This window comes from Carettochelys insculpta, chromosome 22 (assembly GCF_033958435.1).
Source record: "Carettochelys insculpta isolate YL-2023 chromosome 22, ASM3395843v1, whole genome shotgun sequence".
Taxonomy (NCBI): Eukaryota; Metazoa; Chordata; order Testudines; family Carettochelyidae; genus Carettochelys; species Carettochelys insculpta.
In genome coordinates, this window is record NC_134158.1 from 2,765,681 (window position 1) to 2,787,481 (window position 21,801).

The 21,801-nt window shown below is 55.6% G+C and overlaps 2 protein-coding genes across 2 annotated transcripts in view; both read right to left on the reverse strand.

The window, feature by feature from the left end:
* LOC142024616 (uncharacterized) overlaps positions 1 to 21,801 on the reverse strand; it is a 72,517-nt gene that overhangs the window by 23,233 nt on the left and 27,483 nt on the right. Inside the window, 1 exon segment of the mRNA XM_075016753.1 lies at positions 5,302 to 5,494. Coding sequence (XP_074872854.1) covers positions 5,302 to 5,494 — 193 coding nt within the window.
* Positions 5,210 to 10,103, reverse strand: LOC142024903 (zinc finger protein 620-like). The gene is made up of 3 exons (XM_075017239.1): positions 8,422 to 10,103; positions 7,257 to 7,370; positions 5,210 to 6,911 (listed from the first exon to the last, which is right to left on the reverse strand). Exons 1-3 carry the CDS (start codon positions 8,639 to 8,641, stop codon positions 6,115 to 6,117), a joined length of 1,131 nt encoding a protein of 376 aa, XP_074873340.1. The 5' UTR covers positions 8,642 to 10,103; the 3' UTR covers positions 5,210 to 6,114.

Sequence of the window (21,801 nt, forward strand, 5' to 3'; positions counted from 1 at the left end):
TACCAAATGAACACGTGGGAGAACAGGGTTCCTTGTTAGAAAGGAAACGCTCAAGTCCACATGGTGCAGAAAGATTTTTGTTTGATTTTCAGTCGGAGGCAGAGAGCTTCTCCTCCCTGCCCAGGCGCTCTTGTTCGGAAACTCAGCAGGGGCAGGGGAGTCAAACTTTTTCTTTCTTTACTCTCACTGCGCCATTAACAGAGCCCACTTTGCCCTCCAAAGCTGGCCCCGCACCTGGCCCCCAGCAGCTTTTTAAGGTTCCGATCACCTCGGATTCATGGTGCCTTATAATGTTGCATCGAATTTGTAGGTCAAACATACACACAAACCCAAAGCCAAGCTCCAAAGCCTGCTCTGCTTCCTTCGGCACCCCAGGGAAATAGGAATTCAGCCGGATTGTTCCTTATTCCCTTACCCAGAACTGCCAAACCTCAAGCAATGCTGACTTTCTCCTGGGGAATGAACTGGCCTTCACCCCAGCTGCAGCCCCTGAATGCACAGGGGGATCTGAATTCTCTTCCCTTGGTCTTGCCCTTGTTGTAAGAGAAATTCAAGCACGAGCTTGTGCAATGTTAGGAGAGAGATTGACGTGAGACCAGTTCTGCATGTAGAGAAGAAAGTCTACATCAGGAGTAGGATTTGAACCCAGGCCTCCTTGGAGGGCAGAACACCCAGGGGAGTCATCAAGTGATCGTTCCCAGCTTCTGACAGGGGCTTGGGACTCCCTCCCTCCCAATGAGGCACAAAGCAGAGGAGTTAAGGGATACTCCAGAGGTGAGCTGGCTTGATAGATGAGAAAAGCAGCACTGTTTCTACCAGGTTTGAACCAGGGACCGTTTGTGCATTAGGCAAATGTGATCACCACCACACTACAGAAACCAATCGCAGAGGATAGTTTGTGAGCTTTTTTAGGGCCAGGAATAGATTAGCCCAGGGGTGAGCAAGCTTTAAACATTGGGTCCCCTCTTCCCCACCCTGCAGGTAGCCAGGGCCTCCCTGCCACCTTCCCACCTGTCTAATACAATCCAAACCAAGGGAAATTTCACTTATCCTCATATAATAATAAAAAAGCCAAAAAACTTTCAGCACAGAAAATAAGTACATAGACTGTAAAAACTTTATTCAACAGTGTATAAATGCAAATATAAATACATAAAAACAGTAACATATCAACATTTTGAATGAGAAGGAAAGTGCGATATATATATAAACTTTCTAATGAGAGAGTGAGTGCTTCACATACATAAAAAGCTATCTTCTTCTCGCTGTTTCAAGAACACGTCCCACCCACTCTCCATCTTTGGGCGGGGGGACCCAAGAGCTCGCTCCTGTTTTGAGAGCCTACTCCCCAAACCCTTCTCCAGCCCTCCCAAGAACAGAACAAAAGCTCAACGTAATTACACTTCAAAGAAAAAGCCTGAACTCCCTCGGGAAGCTGAACAAAGGACTGCCCCAGTACAAGCCTACGCCCACTCAGCTGCCTCTGCCACGCGTGCCTGCCGGCTTGCTCAGGCTGGGAAACTCAGATAATGGGTCTGGGAGACCGGAAGTGATCCCAGCACTCCCAGGGGGTGGCTGAGCCCCAGGGGGAAGCAGGGCTGTCAACACAGATCAACCTAACCTAGAGAAGCTGCGGGGAGACTGCAGAGCCCCTGCGGAGGGTGATGGCGGAGACCGGAAATGAAGCTGTCTCTGCCGACATCAGAGACAGGGAAGCGAGCAGCCCTGCGCAGGGCAGCTGAGCGGACATAGGCTGTGGGGAGGCAGCAGAGGGTCTCCATGGGGGAGCTGATTGTGCTGAACCTCCTTTTGAAATTTCACCCCCCACCACCCCGTTTGCACACCCTTGTACTAAACCTTAACGTCAATCACAGACAAGCAGTTCCAGTGACAGGAATTACGTAGCTGGAATCGACTTCTCTCCCGTTGAGTTACCTGGCCATCCTCAGGGAGGGAGGTTGACAGGAGAAACTCACTTACTCCTCCTGAGACTGAGGAGTACATGGGTTGACTATCTTGGTCCTTCCCTTGTTAAGGCTCAGTCAACACTGAAGCTGCGTCTACACGTGCACGCTACTTCGAAGTAGCGGCAGTAACTTCGAAATAGCGCCCGTCACGTCTACACGTGTTGGGCGCTATTTCGAAGTTGAAATCGACGTTAGGCGGCGAGACGTCGACGTCGCTAACCCCATGAGGGGATGGGAATAGCGCCCTACTTTGACGTTCAACATCGAAGTAGGGACGTGTAGACGATCCGCGTCCCGCAACATCGAAATAGCGGGGTCCTCCATGGCGGCCATCAGCTGGGGGGTTGAGAGATACTCTCTCTCCAGCCCTTGGGGGGCTCTGTGGTCACCGTGGGCAGCAGCCCTTAGCCCAGGGCTTCTGGCTGCTGCTGCTGCAGCTGGGGGTCCGTGCTGCATATACAGGGTCTGCAACTAGTTGTTGGCTCTGTGTATCTTGCACTGTTTAATGAAAGTGTGTCTGGGAGGGGCCCTTTAAGGGAGCGACTTGCTGTTGAGTCCGCCCCGTGACCCTGTCTGCAGCTGTGCCTGGCACCCTTATTTCGATGTGTGCTACTTTGCCGTGTAGACGTTCCCTTGCTGCGCCTATTTCGATGTGGTGCTGCGCAACGTCGATGTTGAACATCGACGTTGCTGGCCCTGGAGGACGTGTAGACGTTATTCATCGAAATAGACTATTTCGATGTCGCAACATCGAAATAAACTATTTCGATGTTGGCTGCACGTGTAGACGTAGCCTGAGAGAGTTTTGTCTAGTGTTGTGACCTTTTCTTCCATGCTGGTGTGAAAGGAAGGGGACAGCATCAGCCAAGTACAGCTAGAAGACAGTAAAAATAAGCAGCAGAGAAACACAGACAGCAAATGCAGCCACAACAAATGAAAACTCGGAAGTAGGAAGGGAAGTAAATCATCAGGTGGCTGGTTATGAGTATACTAAATAAGTGCTTTGATCCATGCTATGCAAGTGAGATGGAGACCTGTGGAACAGATGAAGAGTTCGCCTGGTTTGAAATGTTCACAGTGTGTGTGTCACCAACTCAGCGTAGAAATTAACACGTGGCTGCAGAGCTGTACAGAGATCCCTGCTTCAGAATAACTAAATCCAACTGTGGGCAACATCAGTGCACCCCTCTATGTTTCACCTTCCCGACCACTCCCGGAAACCATGTATGGAATTATGGCATAGGAATAGATGGAGCAGGAAAAGACCCCTATGGCCGCATTATAATTAAGACCCAACAAGATTATGAGAGACCCAGAGAGCGTTGTGTCCATTCCACTTTTTGGAGAGAAATGGGAACTGTTATTGAGGTACCCGCTGTCACTAAAAACTTGTTTGTGGATCTGGCAGAACGCATAGCCACCAACCTCAATGTTTCCAGCTGTTATGTATGTGGAGGGACCAATATGGGAGAACAGTGGCCATGGGAGGCTGGAGAGATAGACTTCTCCAACCTCAGTCGAGAGTCAGGCTTTACTTGGCACACTAGTAAAAGGCCGACTCGCTGGATATTACAGAATTCCATTGTAGGGGGAAACTGTTTTATTAGGTTAAAAGGGCAACGGTTCAATCGTTCGGTAGGAGGAATGGCCTGTGAAGCGGGGCTGATTTGCAACTTGACCAGACAGTGGAAAGACTTTGGGTACGAACACGCTCATGCTCCCCAAAATCCCTTTAATGTTACCACCCAAGAACCATTACACTGTTTGTGGGAAGACCCATGTAATATCTCCCTCCAATGGGTAGCCCCAGATCATTGGTATTGGGTATGTGGGAAACCTGCTTATACCACTCTCCCCCACCGATGGGCCGGAGCTTGCGTGCTGGGGACCATCAAGCCCAGCTTTCTCCTTCTCCCTGTTAACACTGGAGAGAAATTACGAATACCAGTTTATGAGGACTTGGGTCGAGCAAAGAGGGGACTGCAAAGTCCTCTGCAAATAGAACAATGGAAGGATGAGGAATGGCCCCCAGGGCGAATAATCCAGGTATATGGGCCGGCCACTTGGGCAGCCGACGGAAGTTGGGGATACCGTACCCCGATGTATATGCTCAATCGCATCATAAGGCTGCAGGCAGTACTGGAAATCATAACCAACGAGACGTCCCTCGCCCTCAACCTACTAGCAAAGTCCCACACGCAGTTACGAACCGCAGTGTATCAGAACAGATTGGCCCTGGATTACCTATTGGCCCAAGAAGGGGAAGTGTGTGGGAAATTTAATCTTACCAACCGCTGCTTACAAATAGATGATAATGGAAAGGCTATTGAGGAAATTACCGACCGCCTGAGAAAATTAGCACACGTGCCCCTACAGACCTGGACTGGGGTCCTGGATACCTCTGGGTGGGTTGGAGGAATCCTGGAAGATTGGAAGAGAATTCTGTTTCTAGTGGGGTTATCCATCTGTGGGCTGCTGCTAATCCCCTGCTTAATTCCCCTCTTCCGCCGCATTGTAACCAGCACTATCACCAATATGACCATAGTGGCCTCAGAAAAAGACAAGGCCAATGTGCCATTACTGGTTCTCAAGTGTTATGAGGACACAGAGAGGTCAAACAAAGGGCCTGATTTTCCCATAGTTTGAAAGGGGGGAAATGAGGCATGCTCAGTTTGTGCTTGACTCATAAGCTTTGACAGTTGAAGAGTACGTGACAAATATGCAAACGGCAAGCTAGCTACTTCCCCTTGATAGCCAGACGGCCGCCTACGCAAGCAGGTAGTGGTATGCAACAAAATGCTAGAGAAAATAAGCCACTCACAGGGATCCGATGAGACTATACATCCAATCATGTGAAACACGTATGAATTTATGCAACCTAAAGAGTCTAAACTTTGCGCGACTCGCGCTTTGGAAAGTATTCCCGTGAGTTGCCCTACGCATGCGTAAGTAGTAAAGGCTATCTGAGCTGGAGTCCGTGTCCGAGTGTTGATTAAATTTACTTCCAGCATGCAACAAATACACCACAAACTCCACACCCCCACCTTACCAATACCAGCCCATTGCCAGCTCAGCTGGGACAGATAGAGGGTGCTGGGCTTTGCACAAGCAGCCAGCTGCTGTAATCCACGCCGTCTCTCTCCTCTCCCAGCTGCAGCCGTCTAGACGGGAGACAGACTGCCCTCCATTCCCCTCCCCATTGCTCCCCAAATCCCCTCCAGCCAGCCACTCACCCCCTCCCGACCAGGTAGAAGCGCTCCTCAGCCTGCAGCAGGGAGCTCCCGCAACCGAGAAGGAGGTGCTCCTCCCAGCCACGCAGCTCCCGGCACAGTACCCTGCAGCCCCTGGGCGGGGCTCAGGCAGCAGCAGCAGCAGGTCGCACCGTTGCACAGCTCACAGGGAACCCGGCTCTCGAGCGTGGAGGACTTGCCAATGTCCAGCGTGGTGCTGGCTCCAACTGAAGCATTTTCCACGCCCAGGACGTCCGAGAGGCTCTTCCCTGCATTCGTTTGCAGATGCTTGCCACCCTGGAAGCACCAAAGGAGGGCAGCCTCCATGCACGCGCCTCCTTCTGTGAATTATCCAGTGGGGGGAATGGGCCTGCACTTATTGTAGCTTTTCCCACCACCCAGGCATCTGGGAGTTCTCTCCTATGTGGACTGTCTGGTATCAAGCCAAGCTTGGGCCTCAAGCAAAACGTGTTACACAGTCAAAGCACTGAGAGATTTTGCCCCCTGTGGATTCTCAGATGCTTATGAAGTTGTGAGCCGTGGCTGAACTGTAGCTTTTCTTTTCCCCCCAAAGCACGAGAAGCTTTCACTCTTGCATGAGCTCTTCCATGACTAAGGTGTGAGCGCTGACTGGAACTTTTCTCGGCCCAGAAAAATCAGCCACGTAGAACCGTACAGACTAACAAAATCATTTATTAGGTGATGAGCTTGGGTGGGGCAGACCCGCTTCTGCAGATCTGGAAACGGTGCTGAACAGGGCAATTCACTTTCAGCGTCATTTCCAGATCTGAAGGGCTGGGTCTGCCCCATGAAAGCGCATCACTTAATACATTATTTTGTTAGTCTTTAAAGTTCTGCGTGACTGATATTTTGTGTGGTGAAGAGGGACTAACGCAGCCACCTCTCTGTGACTTTTCTCAGTCCAAGCATTTAAAGGGCTTCGCCCCCGGATGCATTCTTCCATGGCTAATGAGAAATGCACACAGCCTGAAACTCTTCCCGCACTCTAAGCATTTGAAGGGTTTCTCTCCTGTATGGATTGTCCCGTGGCTATTAAGGTGCGAGCGCCGACTGAAACTCTTCCCGCACTCCAAGCATTTGAAGGGTTTCTCTCCCGTATGGATTGTCCCGTGGTTAATAAGGTACGTGCACTGACTGAAACTCTTCCCACACTCCAAGCATCTAAAGGGTTTCTCTCCTGTATGGATTCTACCATGCCTAATAAGGTATGCACGCTGCCTGAAACTTTTCCCACACTCCAAGCATTTAAAGGGTTTCTCTCCCGTATGGATTCTTCCATGGTTGATAAGGCTTGTCTGCTGGTTGAAGCTCTTCCCACACTCCAAGCACTGAAAGGGTTTCTCTCCTGTATGGATTCTCCCGTGACTAACAAGGTGTGTGCGCCGACTGAAACTTTTCCCACACTCCAAGCATTTAAGGAGTTTCTTTTCCGTGGGATTTGTGTGTTGCGCTGTGATCTCCTTGGCATCCTTGCCTCCTCCCACACATTCAAGGGGTTCATTCGCTTTCTTCCCTGGGCTGTTTCCCAGCTTCCTCTCTGACCTGTGCCAACGACTCCAGTGTTTTGTCTGTTCCAAATACTGGGAAAAAATCCCTTCAGCTCTTTTCATGAAGGGTCCCTCCAGTTCCACTTCCTCAGGATCTTTCCTCTGTGGAGGCTCATCCTCGTCCTCACTCATCATGTGATCACCTGCTAGGGGAAAGAGAGAATGCAGGCAGGAGTCATTGTCTGGGCTGCTACAAAGGACCAAAAGAGGAACAGCAAAGAGGGAAAAGTCACTGAAGGAGAGACTGGGAATTTGGATTCTGCCTCCACATCCCATCCAAGCTCTCTCACAGATGTCAAGACAAGGAGAAATGGCCTGAGAGCTGACGGAGTGTGTGCGCGGAGCGATATCTGCCATGACACCTGCTGGGTGTAGCCTGACCTGGGTGAGAAGAGACTGAACTGAGGGGGCTCACACCACTGTCTGGGCGGTTTTAACCTTTCCCCTCTATTTCCCAGACACTTTTTGTGTTACTGTCATTGACTCCTCACCTGTGCTGCTGCCTCTCGGGCTCTTCCTTTGCTCGCAGGCCTGGAGATCTGGGATCCACAGCTCTTCCCCTGCCTCCATCTGGGCGATCAGGGCAGGCTTGGGAATAGGGACTCCTGCTCGGGGGTGAGATTAGGTGTGAGCAGAGGACCCTGAGGACTGGGGCGCTATGGCTCTTAAAGGGCACCGCTTGAGTTTAAGCTGAGCCCATGATTTGCTGGGGGTTGTGGGATCTGACAGATGGGAACCTGCTCACTGAGCCTCCTTGGGAAAGGCTGATGTCAGGGGTTTCACAGCCTCACTATGAATATTCAGGGTCTGTGGGCTCCGGGGAACTTGCTGAGGTACACCAAGCCCTGAGGTTAAACTCTTGCCTATGCCTGAACCTCCAGTTCCCAGAGCCGACCCCACACATGAAGCCAGTCCAAGGAAGGCAGATGCCCAGACACCAGGGCTATGTCTACACTAGAGAGTTTTTGCTGTTTTTTTTTTTTTTTTAAAGTCAGGGCTCTTTCAAAACAATCCTGCAGGGCGTCTCCAGACGAGATGCACTCTTTCGATACGACAGCAGAAGAAGGCAGCGCTTTTCCCAGCAGCCCTCTACCTCTCCCAGATGAGGTGGAGCACCTTCTTCCGAAAGAGTCTTTCAGAAAGAATGTGTGCAGATGCCCCAGGGGCCGTCTTTCGAAAGGCTAGTCTTCACGGTGCTGGGGTTTTGGATCCCTGGCCCATGCTTTCGAAAGAGTGGGGGCTGCGTGGCCGCTCTCGACTGAAATTGTGGATTAATTCTTCCGAGCTGCTTCTCTGAGTGTGGGTGACCTCTTTTATGAGAAGTTTTTTCGGAAGAGATCTTCCCAAGGAACTTCTGCGAATGGATCGCTGTGGCGTAGACATCACCCATGTAAGTTAACGGGAATTAATGCACCCAGGGTAATATTCTGCTCCTGTCCCTGTGACAGATGGAGGGTCAGCAACGGATTAGCACGTTGCTTAGGTACATGGCTCATCTAGCCTGCGGGAGGAGGCAGGGAGGTGAACAGCTCTCACACTAGGGCTGAGCACTATTTGAGCTATTCGCGTCTAACCTCTGTGACCATGGAAGATCCTGACCAGGTGCCGAAATGCTGGCCCCATTGCCTCAGCAGCCGAGGGGACAGGAATCCTTACCCAGCGAGGCCACCGTCTCGTAGTTCTCCTGCATGACATCTCGGTAGAGGGCTCTCTGAGCGGGGTCCAGCAGAGCCCCCTGCCCCTGGGTGAAATACACAGCCACCTCCTCAAAGGTCACCCGCCCCTGAAACAACAGGTGCCCCCGCTCAGCGCCTGCTGCTCCAGCCACAACCCCACTAGTTATAATGGAGGGGGAAAGAGCAGAATCCCACCCCATCCTGCTCAGAGTGGCCTGGAGGCTCCAGGGGACAGAGAGGAGGGAAGACGTGGGACGCAGGGCTCTGGGCGAGGAAGAGGGACAGGAGTACCTTTGTATTTCCCTGCACTCTCTGCTTAGGGCGTTCAGGCTCCAGCGCTCTGCTCTGCTTTCCCTGCCTTGTTCAGGGAAGTTGTTTTCTCTTTCAGAAATAGGGACATTTTCAATTCCCTTCCCCAATGAACCGTGTTATAAATCAGCCCCTTGGCTGGGCATGTCCCAGCAAGGTTATCACACCTTGGCTCCTCCTGGCATCACCCTGTGCATTTCCTGCCTCTCCCCCATTCCAATGCTCCCCGGCACCTCCTGCCCAAATCCCCTACCTGAGCTGGGTCCATTACAGCCGTTCCTCTTCTCTGGTCCCGAAGGAGACAGCACCATCTGGGTCAAAACAGGATCCTTGTTCTGCAGCCTGTCGGGGTGAGAAGGGCAACTGGGGAGGTTTTCGCATTAGCCTTAGTTCACCGCACACCCAGTTCCCCACAGGCTCTTTCACTGGACAATACAGGGGAGTAGTCAAGGCAAAACCAAAATTGGGACTGCGGCTGGCAAGGGATGAGAAGGGTAAGAAGAAGGGTTTCTAGAGGCTTGTTAACAATGAAAGGGTGATGAGAGAAGGGGTGGGGCTGTTACTGGATAAGGAAGGTAATCTGGTAAGTAGTGATGTGGGAAAAGCCGAAGTACTCAATGGTTTTTTTGCCTTTGTCTTCAAGTACAAGGTCAGCTCTCAGACTACTGCACTAGGCAATACAGAATGGGAAAGAAAAGGTTAAGAGCTACTTAGAAAAGCGAGACATACACGAATCCATGGGTCCGGATTCAATGCACCCAAGGGTACTGAGGGAATTGGCAGATGTCATCGCAAAGCCTTTGGCCATTATCTGGGAAAACCGGGAGAGGTCCCGGCTGACTGGAAAAAAGGAAACGTAGTGCCCATCTTTAAAAGACGGACAGAAGGACAATCCAGGGAACTATAGACCGGCCAGCCTCACCTCAGTCCCCAGAAATATCTTGGAGGGGGATCCTCAGGGAATCCATTTTAAAGCACTTGGAAGAGGGGAAAGTGATCAAGGGTAGTCTACATAGATTCGCCAAGGGCAAGCTGTGCCTGACCAATCTGCTTAGTTTCTGTGAGGAGGACATGGGGAAGTCAATGTATGTGATATATCTTGACTTTAACAAAGCTTTTGATGGAGTCTCCTAGAATATTCTTGCTCATAAGTTAAGGAAGTACGAATCGGATACATGGGTTTACGGACAATTGGTTTCAAGTGGGGTGCACCAAGGATCGATTCTAGGGACTGTATTGTTCAGCATCTTTATTAATGACCTGGATGAGGGGATGCGTTGCAACCTCAGCAAACTTGTGATGACAATAAGATAGGGGAACAGGTATGCTGGAGGATGGGGGTAAGATCCAGAGTGACCTGGATAAACTGGAGGATTGGGCCAAAAGTAATCTGATGAGGTTTAACAAAGACAAATAAATGCAGAGTCCTGCACTTGGGATGGAAGAATCCCAAGCATGGTTACTAATATGTTAAGAGTTCTTTGAAGGGGTCAAGAAACATAGATAAGCAGGATCCAGTACATATAGCCTACTTGGATTTGCAGAAAGCCTTTGACAAAATCCCTCACCAAAGGCTCTTACATAAATTAAGTTGTCGTGGGATAAGAGAGAAGATCTTTTCATGGCCTGAGAACTCTGTTTCCAAAGACAGGAAACAGAGGGTAGGAATAAATGGTAATTTTTTAGACTGGAGGTTACCTGTGGTGTTTCCTAAGGGTCAGTCCTAGGACCAATCCTGTTTAACTTATTCGTGAGTGATCGGGGAAAAAAAGGGGTAAACTGTGAGGTGGCAAAGTTTCCAGACGACACTAAACTGTTCAAGATAGTTAAGACCCAAAGCAGAGGGTGAAGAACTTGAAAAAGATCTCACAAAACTGAGTGATTGGGCAATCAAATGGCAAATTAAATTTAGCGTGGAGAAATAATGCGGAGTAACGCACATTGGGAAGAATAACCACAACGATACACACAGGATGCTGGGGACTAATTTAGCTACAACTAATCAGGAAAGAGATCTTGGAGTCATCGCGGATAGTTCTCTGAAAACATCCACGCAGTGTGCAGCGGCAGTCCAAAAAGCAAATAGGATGTCAGGACTCATTATACAAGGGATAGAGAATGAGACGGAGAATACCTTATTGCCCTTATACGAAGCCACGGTACACCCACATCTTGAACACTGCGTACTGGTGCGGTCTTCTCCCTTCAAGAAAGATATATTAGCATTAGAAAAGATTCAGAACAGGGCAACTAACACGATTAGGGATTTGGAACGGGTCCCGTACGAAGAGCGCTTAAAGAGACTACGACTTTTCAGCTTAGAAAAGAGGAGCCTGAGGGGGGATACGACAGAAGTGTATAAAATTATGAGCGGCGTGGAGAAAGCGAACGAGGAGAAATTGTTTACGTGTTCCCATAGCATCAGAACTAGAGGAGACCAAATGAAACGAAAGGGCAGCAGGTTTAAAACCAGTAAGAGGAAGTTCTGCGCCACGCAGCACCCAGTCAACCTGCGGAACTCCTCGCCGGAGGAGGCGGCGGCGGCGGCGGCGGCCAGGGCTCTATCGGGGTTTGGAGAAGGGTTTAAAAGAAGAGCTCGATCCGTTCGTGGAGGTTGGGTCTCTCGTTGGCGGGGCTCTGACGGGGGGCAGCAGGCGCGGGCTGGGGAGCGGAAGTCGGGGGGATCCCAGGGACGGGGGCGCTGGCCCAGGAACGGGAGTGGGGAGGGATGCAGGGGAATGGCCGAGGTGACCGGGGACCCGGGGTGGGGTGGGGGGAGGGGGGCGCTGGCTGGGGGGGGCGGAGGGAGACCCGGGGGGGCGGGGCTGGCCAGAGGGGGGCGGGGCTGGCCGGGGAGGGGGCGGGGGAACCCGGGGGGCGGGGCTGGCCGGGGGGAGGGGGCCGAGGGACCCGGGTGGGGGCGGGGCTGGCCGGGGAGGGGGCGGGGGGAACCCGGGGGAGGAGGTGGGCGGGGCCAGCGCAGGGACTAGCGCCGCGGCGCCGGACGGGCTGGGGGCGGGACTTCCCCCTCCCCTCCCCCCGCGCTCTTACCCCCGCTGCCCGCATCGCCGCCGGAGCCTGCGCCCTGCTGCCGCCGCGTCACTTCCGCCCGCCGCCGCGTCACTTCCGGCCCCGCTTGTGGCGCGGAGGGGCGCCCCGGCCGGAGCGGGGCGCAAGGGCGCGCACAGCCCCTCCCGCGGGGGCTCCCCACACCGCTCCCTGCCCCCCCACCAGAGCCACCCCCGGCTACCCCCGACCACAGGACTCCGCCGCGCTGTGCCCAGCTCCACCCCCCGCACAGCGGCCAGCATACAGCCCCCCACCCCCACCAATGTACAGCGCCGAGCACACAGCCCCCCACCCCCACCAATGTACAGCGCCGAGCACACAGCCCCCCCACCCCCATGTACAGTGCCCAGCACACAGCCCCCCACCGCCATGTACAGCGCCGAGCACACAGCCCCGAGCACACAGCCCCCCCACCCCACCAATGTACAGTGCCGAGCACACAGCCCCCCACCCCACCAATGTACAGCGCCGAGCGCACAGCCCCCCCACCGCCATGTACAGCGCCGAGCACACAGCCCCCCACCGCCATGTACAGCGCCGAGCATACAGCCCCCCACCGCCATGTACAGCGCCGAGCATACAGCGCCGAGCACACAGCCCCCCCACCCCCACCAATGTACAGCGCCGAGCACACAGCCCCCCCACCCCCATGTACAGTGCCCAGCACACAGCCCCCCCCACCACCATGTACAGCACCGAGCACACAGCCCCCCACACCCACCAATGTACAGTGCTGAGCACACAGCCCCCCCACCCCCATGTACAGCTCTGAGCACACAGCCCCCCCACCCCCATGTACAGTGCCGAGCACACAGCCCCCCCACCCCCACCAATGTACAGCGCCGAGCACACAGCCCCCCACCCCCACCAATGTACAGCACCCAGCACACAGCCCCCCCACCCCCATGTACAGCGCCGAGCACACAGCCCCCCCACCCCCATGTACAGTGCCCAGCACACAGCCCCCCCACCCCCATGTACAGCGCCGACCACACAGCCCCCAGCCCCCCACCAGTGTACAGCACTGAGCACACAGCCCCCCACCCCCATGTACAGTGCTGAGCACACAGCCCCCCCACCAATGTACAGCACCCAGCACACAGCCCTCCATGTACAGCACTGAGCACACAGCCCCCAGCCCCCCACCAGTGTACAGCGCTGAGCACACAGCCACCCACCCCCATGTACAGCGCCGAGCACACAGCCCCCAGCCCCCCACCAGTGTACAGCGCTGAGCACACAGCCACCCACCCCCATGTACAGCGCCGAGCACACAGCCCCCAGCCCCCCACCAGTGTACAGCGCTGAGCACACAGCCACCCACCCCCATGTACAGCGCTGAGCACACAGCCCCCAGCCCCCCACCAGTGTACAGCGCTGAGCACACAGCCCCCCCACCCCCATGTACAGCGCTGACCACACAGCCCCCCACCCCCACCAATGTACAGCGCCGACCACACAGCCCCCAGCCCCCCACCAGTGTACAGCACTGAGCACACAGCCCCCCACCCCCATGTACAGTGCTGAGCACACAGCCCCCCCACCAATGTACAGCACCCAGCACCCAGCCCCCAGCCCCCCACCAGTGTACAGCGCTGAGCACACAGCCACCCACCCCCATGTACAGCGCCGAGCACACCCGCAAATCAACAGAACCACTGGTAAAGTTCTACCAGTGTTTAACTTACACCCACCAAACAGTGACCTACAGAACCGCTAAGGAGTGACTGTGTGTTGAAAAGGAATTCTGTCCCTGCTCAGCCCTTAGCCAAGTCCCCTCCCATCACCTCACCTTCTCCCACCTCCGCTGGGCGGGGGGGACGGCGCAGGCAGAAAGAATGGAGCGGTGGGGGGGGGTGTTAGCCTCCCCAAAGTGTGTGTGACGGGTGGGGGGGTGTTTCTGCCTGCCGCATCTGTCAGAGCAATTTATAAGGGTCTGGGGCTTCCAGGCCTTTTTAAATTGCTTTGGGTCCTGGGCACGTACGCTTTTGCCCCCCTCCGTCAGAGGGCCAGGCTGAGCCCCCTCCCACACTGCACACCCCTGTGCCCCAGCCTAGAGCTCCCTCCTGCTGCACCCCCACACCCTCCATCCCAGGCTCTACCTCAGGGCATGCACCCCTAGCTGGAGCACCCTCCCCCCCTCACACCCCACCCTTCTAGCTCAGCCTGGAGCCCCCCACTCCCATTTTCTGGGCCCCTGATTTTTGTGCTCACCCCAGATCACAGGGCCCCCCCCAAAACCTGTGGGCTGCCAAGCTAAGTGCAGCTATCCCCCATCTCCCCACAAGGGCTGCCCCCCATCCCAAGCCTATTACCTGCCAGCAAAGTGTGTGTGTGTGGGGGGGGGAGGGTGGTGACTGAGACACAACCTCCTTTGTCTCTCTCAGGCAGCGTGAGCAGCCAATTAGAGAGGTGGCCGAGGTCGTCTGTATCTGCAAAAACAACAAGAAAAAGTCCCGTGGCACCTTACAGACTCACAGAGAGTTTGGAGCATGAGCTTTGGTGGGCAAAGACCCCCTTCGCCTGATGCACGAATGGGGTGGTTCAGAGGAGGATTTAAAGGGGGGTCTCAGGAAAGGGGGGACCCAGAGCTGACAAGGTTTATTCAGCCAGGGTGGACGTGGCCCATTGTCAGCAGTTAATGTGGAGCTGGGAACATCCAGAGAGGAGAAAGCAAGTGAAGTCAGTGGGGGAGGACATGGCCCATTGTTGGTTGAAAACCCCCCACTGGTGCATCTGACGAAGTGGGTCTTTGCCCACCAAAGCTCCAAACCCTCCGTCAGTCTGTTGGGAGCAGAGTGCAGAGCAGCCACAGCCGCAGCCCCTCCCTCACCCCACTGGCCCCGGGGGCAGCTGAGAGCAGCGGGTTTAACCGATCTGCTCAGAGAGCCTCCAGCCCTCCTGCAGGCGGCTGTGGGCACAGCCAGGCCCTGCTGCGTCAGGACGGGCTCTGTGAATTCAGCGCCCGGCTCTGCCCCAGAGGGGACAATGAGCCTGTTTTGTAAATAAAGTAGGGATGCTGCCCAGGGAGCTGAAAAACAGGACAGTCCCGGCTAAAACAGGACGGATGGTCACCGCATTAATATGGCCCTTGCTGATTGGGCGGGGGGGGAAGCCAGCCCTGGATTTGGACTCAACAGACCTCCAGACAGAATCCATTTTGGAGCACTTGGAAGAGGGGAAAGTGATCAAAAGTAGCCAAGATGGATTCACCAGGGGCAAGTCCTGCCTCACCAATCTGATCAGCTTCTATGACAAGGGAACAGGCTCTGTGAACACGGGGAAGTCAGTGGATGTGATAGACCTTGGCTTCAGCAAGGCTTTTGATACGGTCTCCCACAACATTCTTGCCCACAAGTTAAGGAAATACGGATTGGATCCATGGACTATAAGATGGATAGAAAGCTGGCTCGACGGTCGGGCCCAACGGGTAGTGGTCAATGGCTCTATATCTGGATGGCGGTCGGTTTCAAGCAGAGTGCCGCAAGGCTCGGTTCTGGAGCCGGTGTTATTCAACATCTTTATTAATGACCTGGATGAGGGACTGGGTTGCACCCTCAGCAAGTTTGCAGATGACACAAAACTAGGGGGAGAGGTAGATACGTCGGAGGGTAGAGAGACAATCCAGAGGGACCTGGATAAATTGGAGGACTGGGTCAAAAGAAATCTGATGTGGTTCAACAAGGAGAAGTGTAGAGTCCTGCACCTGGGGTGGAAGAATCCCAAGCATTGTTACAGGCTGGGGACCGACTGGCTCAGCAGCGGTACGATGGAAAGGGACCTAGGGGTTATGGTGGATGTGATTCTGACCTGGGGCTGGCACTTTCTAGCTTGGCAACTTTAGGCCAGGCACTGCCCCTTTATGTGCCTCAGTTTCCCCACCTGTAGAATGGGGATAATGAACCTTCTCTCCTCTAGCAAGTAGGCTGAGCACTGCTGATGAGACGAGCTGGAGGCACTTTGCCAATGTAGCAACTGTCCTTAAAGTTGGGGGGGAGCAAAAAACTCCCAGGGAGTCAGTCCTACCCGTGTGAAAGAGCTTCTAGCAGGAGCCGAGTCCAGCTCAGGATGTACGATACACTCAAGCAGGAGAAGGGTCCTTTATAGCAGCGTCCTTGTGCCCATGCTGAGGCTTAGACCAGTGTCTCGTTAACAATTCCCCCCACCCCTCATTGCACTGGCCTGACGTCTCAGGTGTGGGTGGTTGGGGGGGGGAGGCAAATTGAACTGACCCTGAATGGGCTCGTCTGGCCTCACACTCTGCTCAGGGCCGACAAGCTGGGTGGGGCAGAGGGAGCAGCCCCTGGGGCGTTACTGCCCAGCTCGGCCCCACACCAGCTGCCGTTCAGTGGGGCGCCCCAGGGGAACCCCTCAAACATCTCAGAGGGGCTGGCCAGGGCCAGGACACCAGCCCTGCAGGGGAGGGTTGGGGTGGCAGTGACATCACAAAGGCCTGTTGCAGGACCTCGGCCGATTGGAGGACAGCGATGACCTCACAGAGAGACCCTGACAATGGCCAGTCAGGACAGAGGCGCGAGGCCGGGACAAGCTCAGAGATTCCCGCGGCTTGGCAGCAACGTGGTACCTTCCCAGGGTCCCTGCGGGGGCGGACGGAGAACTGGGACCAATGGGCAGGGGCAGGAGGAGCCTCGTTGGCGTTTTCCCCTTCCCTGCGGCCGGGGGTGTTGGGTGCGGTGAAACGGTCAGAGCCTGAGAGAGGTTTGGAGCCGGTTCAGTCTGGTTACCCTTTGCCCCTTTCCCTCCTTCGCTCTCGCCTTCTCCTGCGTCTTCCCCCCTTTCCCGGCCCCCGCCCCACCAAGCAGGGTGGGTGCGTGTCGGAAGAGTGGGGCAGCGGGAGGCTGACACAGAGCTGGGGCTGGCAGAGCGCTGGAAGCTGGAGGTGACCTGGGCTGTCTTCTGGGACGTCTGCTGAGAGCCCCCGGCCTGCCAGAGTCTCGCCACTGACTGGCCGAGCGGTGGTGGCTGACAGGATACTCACGTCCTTTTGAACCCTTCTCAGGGAGTCGCTATTAATGGTTCCCAGCCCTGCTGAAAGGGCCCAACATGAGGGGCTTTGCAGGGTCCGTTCTGGGACCGGTTCTGTTCAATGTCTTCATCAACTATATAGATATTGGCACAGAGAGGGGGTGTATTACATCTGCAGATGATCCCACGCTGGGAGGACAGAGTCAGAATTCGAAAAGATCTGGAGAAACTGGAGAAATGGTCTGAGGTAAACAGGATGAATCTGAAGAAAGACAAATGCAAAGTGCTCCCCTTAGGAAGGAACAATCAGCTTCACACACCCAGAAAATGGGAAGTGCCTGTCGAGGAAGGTCTAGAGAACATGAGCTCTGAGTGAAGCTCAAAGAACTGGGCTTGTTTAGTTTAGAAAAGAGAAGGCTGAGAGGGGACATCACAGAATCACAGAGCTGGAAGGGACCTCAGGAGGTCATCGAGTCCAGCCCCCTGCTTCAAGCAGGTTCAACCCCCACTAAATCATCCCAGCCAGGACCTTGTCCAGGTGGGACTTAAAAACCTCAAGGGATGGAGAATCCACCACCTCTCTAGGCAACACATTCCAGTGCTTCGCCACCCGCCTGGGGAAGCAGTTTTTCCTAATATCTAACCTACACCTCTCCCTCTTCAACTTCAGGCCATTGCTCCTTGTTCTGCCATCTGACACCTCTGAGAACAGTTTCTCACCCTCCTCTTTGGAGCTCCCCTTCAGGAAGTTGAAGGCTGCTATTAAATCACCTCTAAGTCTTCTCTTCTGTAAACTAAACAAGCCCAAATCCCTCAGCCTCTCCTCATAGGTCTTGTGCTTCAGCCCCTCAATCATTTTTGTTGCCCTTCGCTGAACCTGCTCCAGCAAATCCACATCCTTTTTATACTGGGGGGCCCAAAACCGGACACAATATTCCAGATGTGGCCTCACCAGTGCCGAATAAAGAGGAATAACTACTTCTCTAGATCTGCTCGAAATGCTCCTCCTAATGCACCCCAGTGTGCCGTTAGCCTTCTTGGCTACAAGGGTGCACGGTTTACTGATATCCAGTCTTTCATCCACTATCCATGATAGTGTTTTTCAAGTACCTAAAAGAGGGTTACAAGGAGGAGGGGGGAAATGTTCCCTTGGCCTCTGAGGACAGGACAAGGAGCAATGGGCTTAAACTGCAGCAAGGAAGTGTAGCTTGGACATGAAGAAAAACTTCCCAACTTCTGAGGGTGTTGAACACTGGAATTTACCGCCTAGGGTCAGGGATGCGGTCAGGGATGCTCTAGCAGCTGGTGCTGGGTCCTGGCGTGAGCACCGGGGGCTGGACTTGATGTTTTCTCAAGGTCCCTTCCAGTTCTATTGTTCTGTGATTCACAGACCAGATCGATCAGTCCCAGGCTGTCATACTTACAAGAAGTACAGGGGATCTTTTAAAGGGACGAGGCAAGAGTGCTGCATTTATTGAGCATTCAGGACCATTATATTATATGCATAGAATATCTATAGTTCACTCAGCGGGATGCACACACGCGCACACACACATTGTCTTGTGGTTGCTCACAGTTACTAAGGGTTGCCGCTCACTCTAATCCGTTGGCCAGAGGGATTAGAGGTGGGCGGGGAGCTGAGTTCTGTTGCTCCGACGCTGAGGAGGTGAGAAGAGGAACCCAGCCCTGTCGTGGGGCACACGGCTTTTATAGCTTTTAGTCCACCCTTCTGGTCCTGTCCCACGGCCCCAGGCACTGTGAGTCACCAGGCAACGGCAGGTGGGTTTGATCCCTTCCCACTGCCCAGGTTTCTGTGTGACTCATCGCCTATGGATGGGACTTAATCTTCCTCTCCGGGTGGGTCACTGCTGTAGAGTCCAGTTCTTATTGTTCAGCCCCCATGTCTGTTGTCCAGACAGGCGGCTCCAGAGAGTAACTCTAAGCGTCTACATTCACACTGCCAGGTGGCTCTCACACACACCCCTTCCCACAGACAGCACAAGTGTTACAGGCTCACACAAAATAACCAGTGTGAAGGGTAGTGGGGAGGTAGAAAGTAGTATATAAAATAACCCATCTAAAGAGGAATATGGAAGTCTGTGGCTGATTAAAAAGATACCGGGTGACACAGGGTGATACCAAGATACATCGGAATGCAAAGTTGTATTCGGCTTTGGTGAGGCCGCATCTGGAGGACTGTGGCCAGTTCTGGGCCCCCAGTTATAGGAAGGATGTGGACACGCTGGAGAGAGTCCAGTGGAGGGCCCCCGAAATAATTCGGGGGCTGGAGCGTATGACCTATGAAGAAAGGTTGAGGGAATTGGGACTGTTTAGTCTGCAGAAGAGAAGACTGAGGGGGGACTTGATAACAGCCTTTGACTTACTGAAGGGAGGCTGCAAAGAGGCTGGAGAGAGGCTGTTCACAGTGGTCACCGATGGCAGAACACGGAACGATGGTCTCAAGTTGCGGCTGGGAAGGTCCAGGTTGAACATTAGGAAGAACTTTTTCCCTAGGAGGGTGGTGAAGCACTGGGATGGTCCACCCAGGGGAGTAGTGGAGTCTCCGTCCCTGGAGGTGTTTCAGTCTCGCCTCGACACAGCCCTGGCTGGGCTGATCTGATGGGTTTGGCCCTGCCTAGGGCAAGGGGCTGGACTCGATGGCTTTTTTAGGTCTCTTCCAGCTCTATTGTTCTGTGATTCTATGATTAAAATATACCATTTAGGGTTGGTCAAGGCCAGCAGGAATGGTGGGGGGTGAGAGGATGGCGGGGGTGGGGAGGGGGTGGACCTGATTCTCGGCAGTTCCTGTCTCGGCGCCGTTCCTGAGACTCGCTAAGGGGCCAGGGCTGCTCACACACTTGCCTGACGGTGCCCATGAGCGGTGGTTGGGCTGTGGCTGGTTGGGGAGCCCTGGACCCTGTCTGTCCCTGTGTCCCAAGGGGCTGGCTGGGGGCAGGACACCAGCTGTGCCGGGGTGGGGGTGGCGATGGGCAGGGAGGAGGTTCCCCAGTTTCCCGGCTGTGACCCGCCTGCCCTTCCTTTGCAGGCTCTGCACGGCCTGGTCTGGCCTCGGGCCGGCCCCGAGGGGGAACCTGCGTGCAGAGCCCCAGATGGACACCAGGACAGGAACTTGGGGTCTCGTCTGGCTCCTCTCCCCAGTGGCTCCAGCAGAGGGGCGTGGGGAGGAGGCTCCTGGCAGCAGGATGCTGATGGGGCCCCGTCTCCCCCCTTCCATCCCAGCTCAGCACGGTCCCCAGCGAGGGAGCTTGGGGCCCAGCCGAGGACACCGGCCGCCAGCCAGGGAGGGGACTGACCCCTCCACCCACTGCTGCTGCCCCAGAGGTAAAGGACACGCTGGGCAACGGGCCCTAGAGCAGCGCCAGCGCCAGGCGCCAGGCCGGGGACCTGCAGAAATGACCCCCCTGAGCCTGTCCCCCCCGGGCGATGGGAGCCCCGTCGCAATGTGCCAGAGCCTCTGGCACTGGCCCCTGGGAGGGTGAGTCTGTCTCTCCCCCACCCCCGCTCCATGTGGGACCAGCCCCTCCCCAGGCACCAAGGCGCCGGCTCTTCTGTGGGGCCAGGGCTGCAGCCCACTGGGAACCGAGCCCCAGCCAGGGCCCTGGGGCAGCCGGACGCTGCAGGGGAACAGCTGGGGGTGGGGGCAGCAGCTGCTGCACTGAGAGGTGGGAGGGATCTGGCCCTGGGGGCACTAGGGAGGGCTCCGCGTCCCTCCCAAGGCCCGGCTCCCACTGACCCCCCGGGGCCTGGGGCACCGCGTCCGACAGGCCCTGGCTCTCTTGGGACAGGAGGAGCCCGGCCACGGGGACGCGCCAGCTCCCCCGGCTCAGCCTGGCGCCAGGTCGGCGACGCCGGGTCTGGACCCCCAGCCACGACCTGAAGACTGGACCGGGCCCCCGTGGAGAGGGAGGTGCTGCCCCTGTGGGGGATGGAACTGCCCCCCCCATGTCCTGTCACTGGACAGGGACCTGCACAGCTCCGTGAGTCAGGGCCAGCTACTGCCTGTAGCCATTGGGCCGCACTGCCCTGGGAGAAGGGGCAAGGTGCTGACTCCGGCCATTGGGCCGCACTGCCCTGGGAGAAGGGGCAAGGTGCTGACTCTGGCCATTGGGCTGCACTGCCCTGAGAAAAGGGGTGAGTTATGGCCTCCCCTCACTAGGCTGCCCTGCCCCAAGCCAGGCTGTGCCAGAGGGAAGTTCAGAGCCCCCAGGCTTTGTGGCGGGAGAAGCTGCCGTCCCCTCAGAGCCAGGTGCCGGCCGGACCCAGTGGCCCGACTGTGAGAAGGGAGGGGGTGTAGCTTGGCATTGCCACCCTTCCCCCCTGTGCCGCTGCTGGTGGCATCTCCCTTCCCAGCTGGGTGTGAGAGCGAGCGGGAGCCCAGCTGAGAAGTCAGTGCCAGCAGCAGCAGCAGCGCAGAAGGCAGCGCAGCCAGCGATGGCGTTGCTGCCCTTCCGTCTGCGCTGCTGCTGACCAGGCTGGGCGGCAGGGAGCAGCCGCCCCTCCAGCCACCCGGCTGGGAAGGCCAGGAGAGGTCACCGACATTTCTTCTGATTTCCAAACTCCACCTGGACGGAGACCTGGGGACTGCAGACGAGGCCACGGCCGGGAAAGCTCAAAGGTCTGGTGCCCCTGCGAGTGACCCTCCTGCCCTCGCCTTGCCACCCCCTTCTGGGCTGGGACCCCCAGGGGGAGAAATGCTGCACTCGGGGATTCTTCTACGACCCCGAGGGCCAACACGGCCAGGAGTTCCTGGCAGCCCCTTTCCCACCACTTCCATGGAGGAGGTGGGAGGTTCTCAGGGAAGGTGGCCACCCCCACTCAGAGATCTGCCTGGATGGAGAGTGGAGGAGCAAAGGGAGGGCCTGGCCAGGAGCGCCCAGGGCCACGGCAGGGCTCACACCTCAGCACCCCAGCAGCGAGTGGCCAGAGACTTGTGGGGACAGACTGGTGTATCAAAAAACCTCCTACTCAGCAGTCA

Bases quoted from the DNA above. Each gene is read 5' to 3' on its own strand.
- LOC142024903 (XM_075017239.1), bottom strand. From the start codon at position 8,641: ATGGGGTGGGATTCTGCTCTTTCCCCCTCCATTATAACTAGTGGGGTT. The intron at 7,371-8,421 runs GTAAGGATTCCT...ACCCCCGAGCAG, and splicing joins CGAGACGGTGGCCTCGCTGG to GAGTCCCTATTCCCAAGCCT. The intron at 6,912-7,256 runs GTGAGGAGTCAA...TCTTTCCCCTAG, and splicing joins CCCGAGAGGCAGCAGCACAG to CAGGTGATCACATGATGAGT.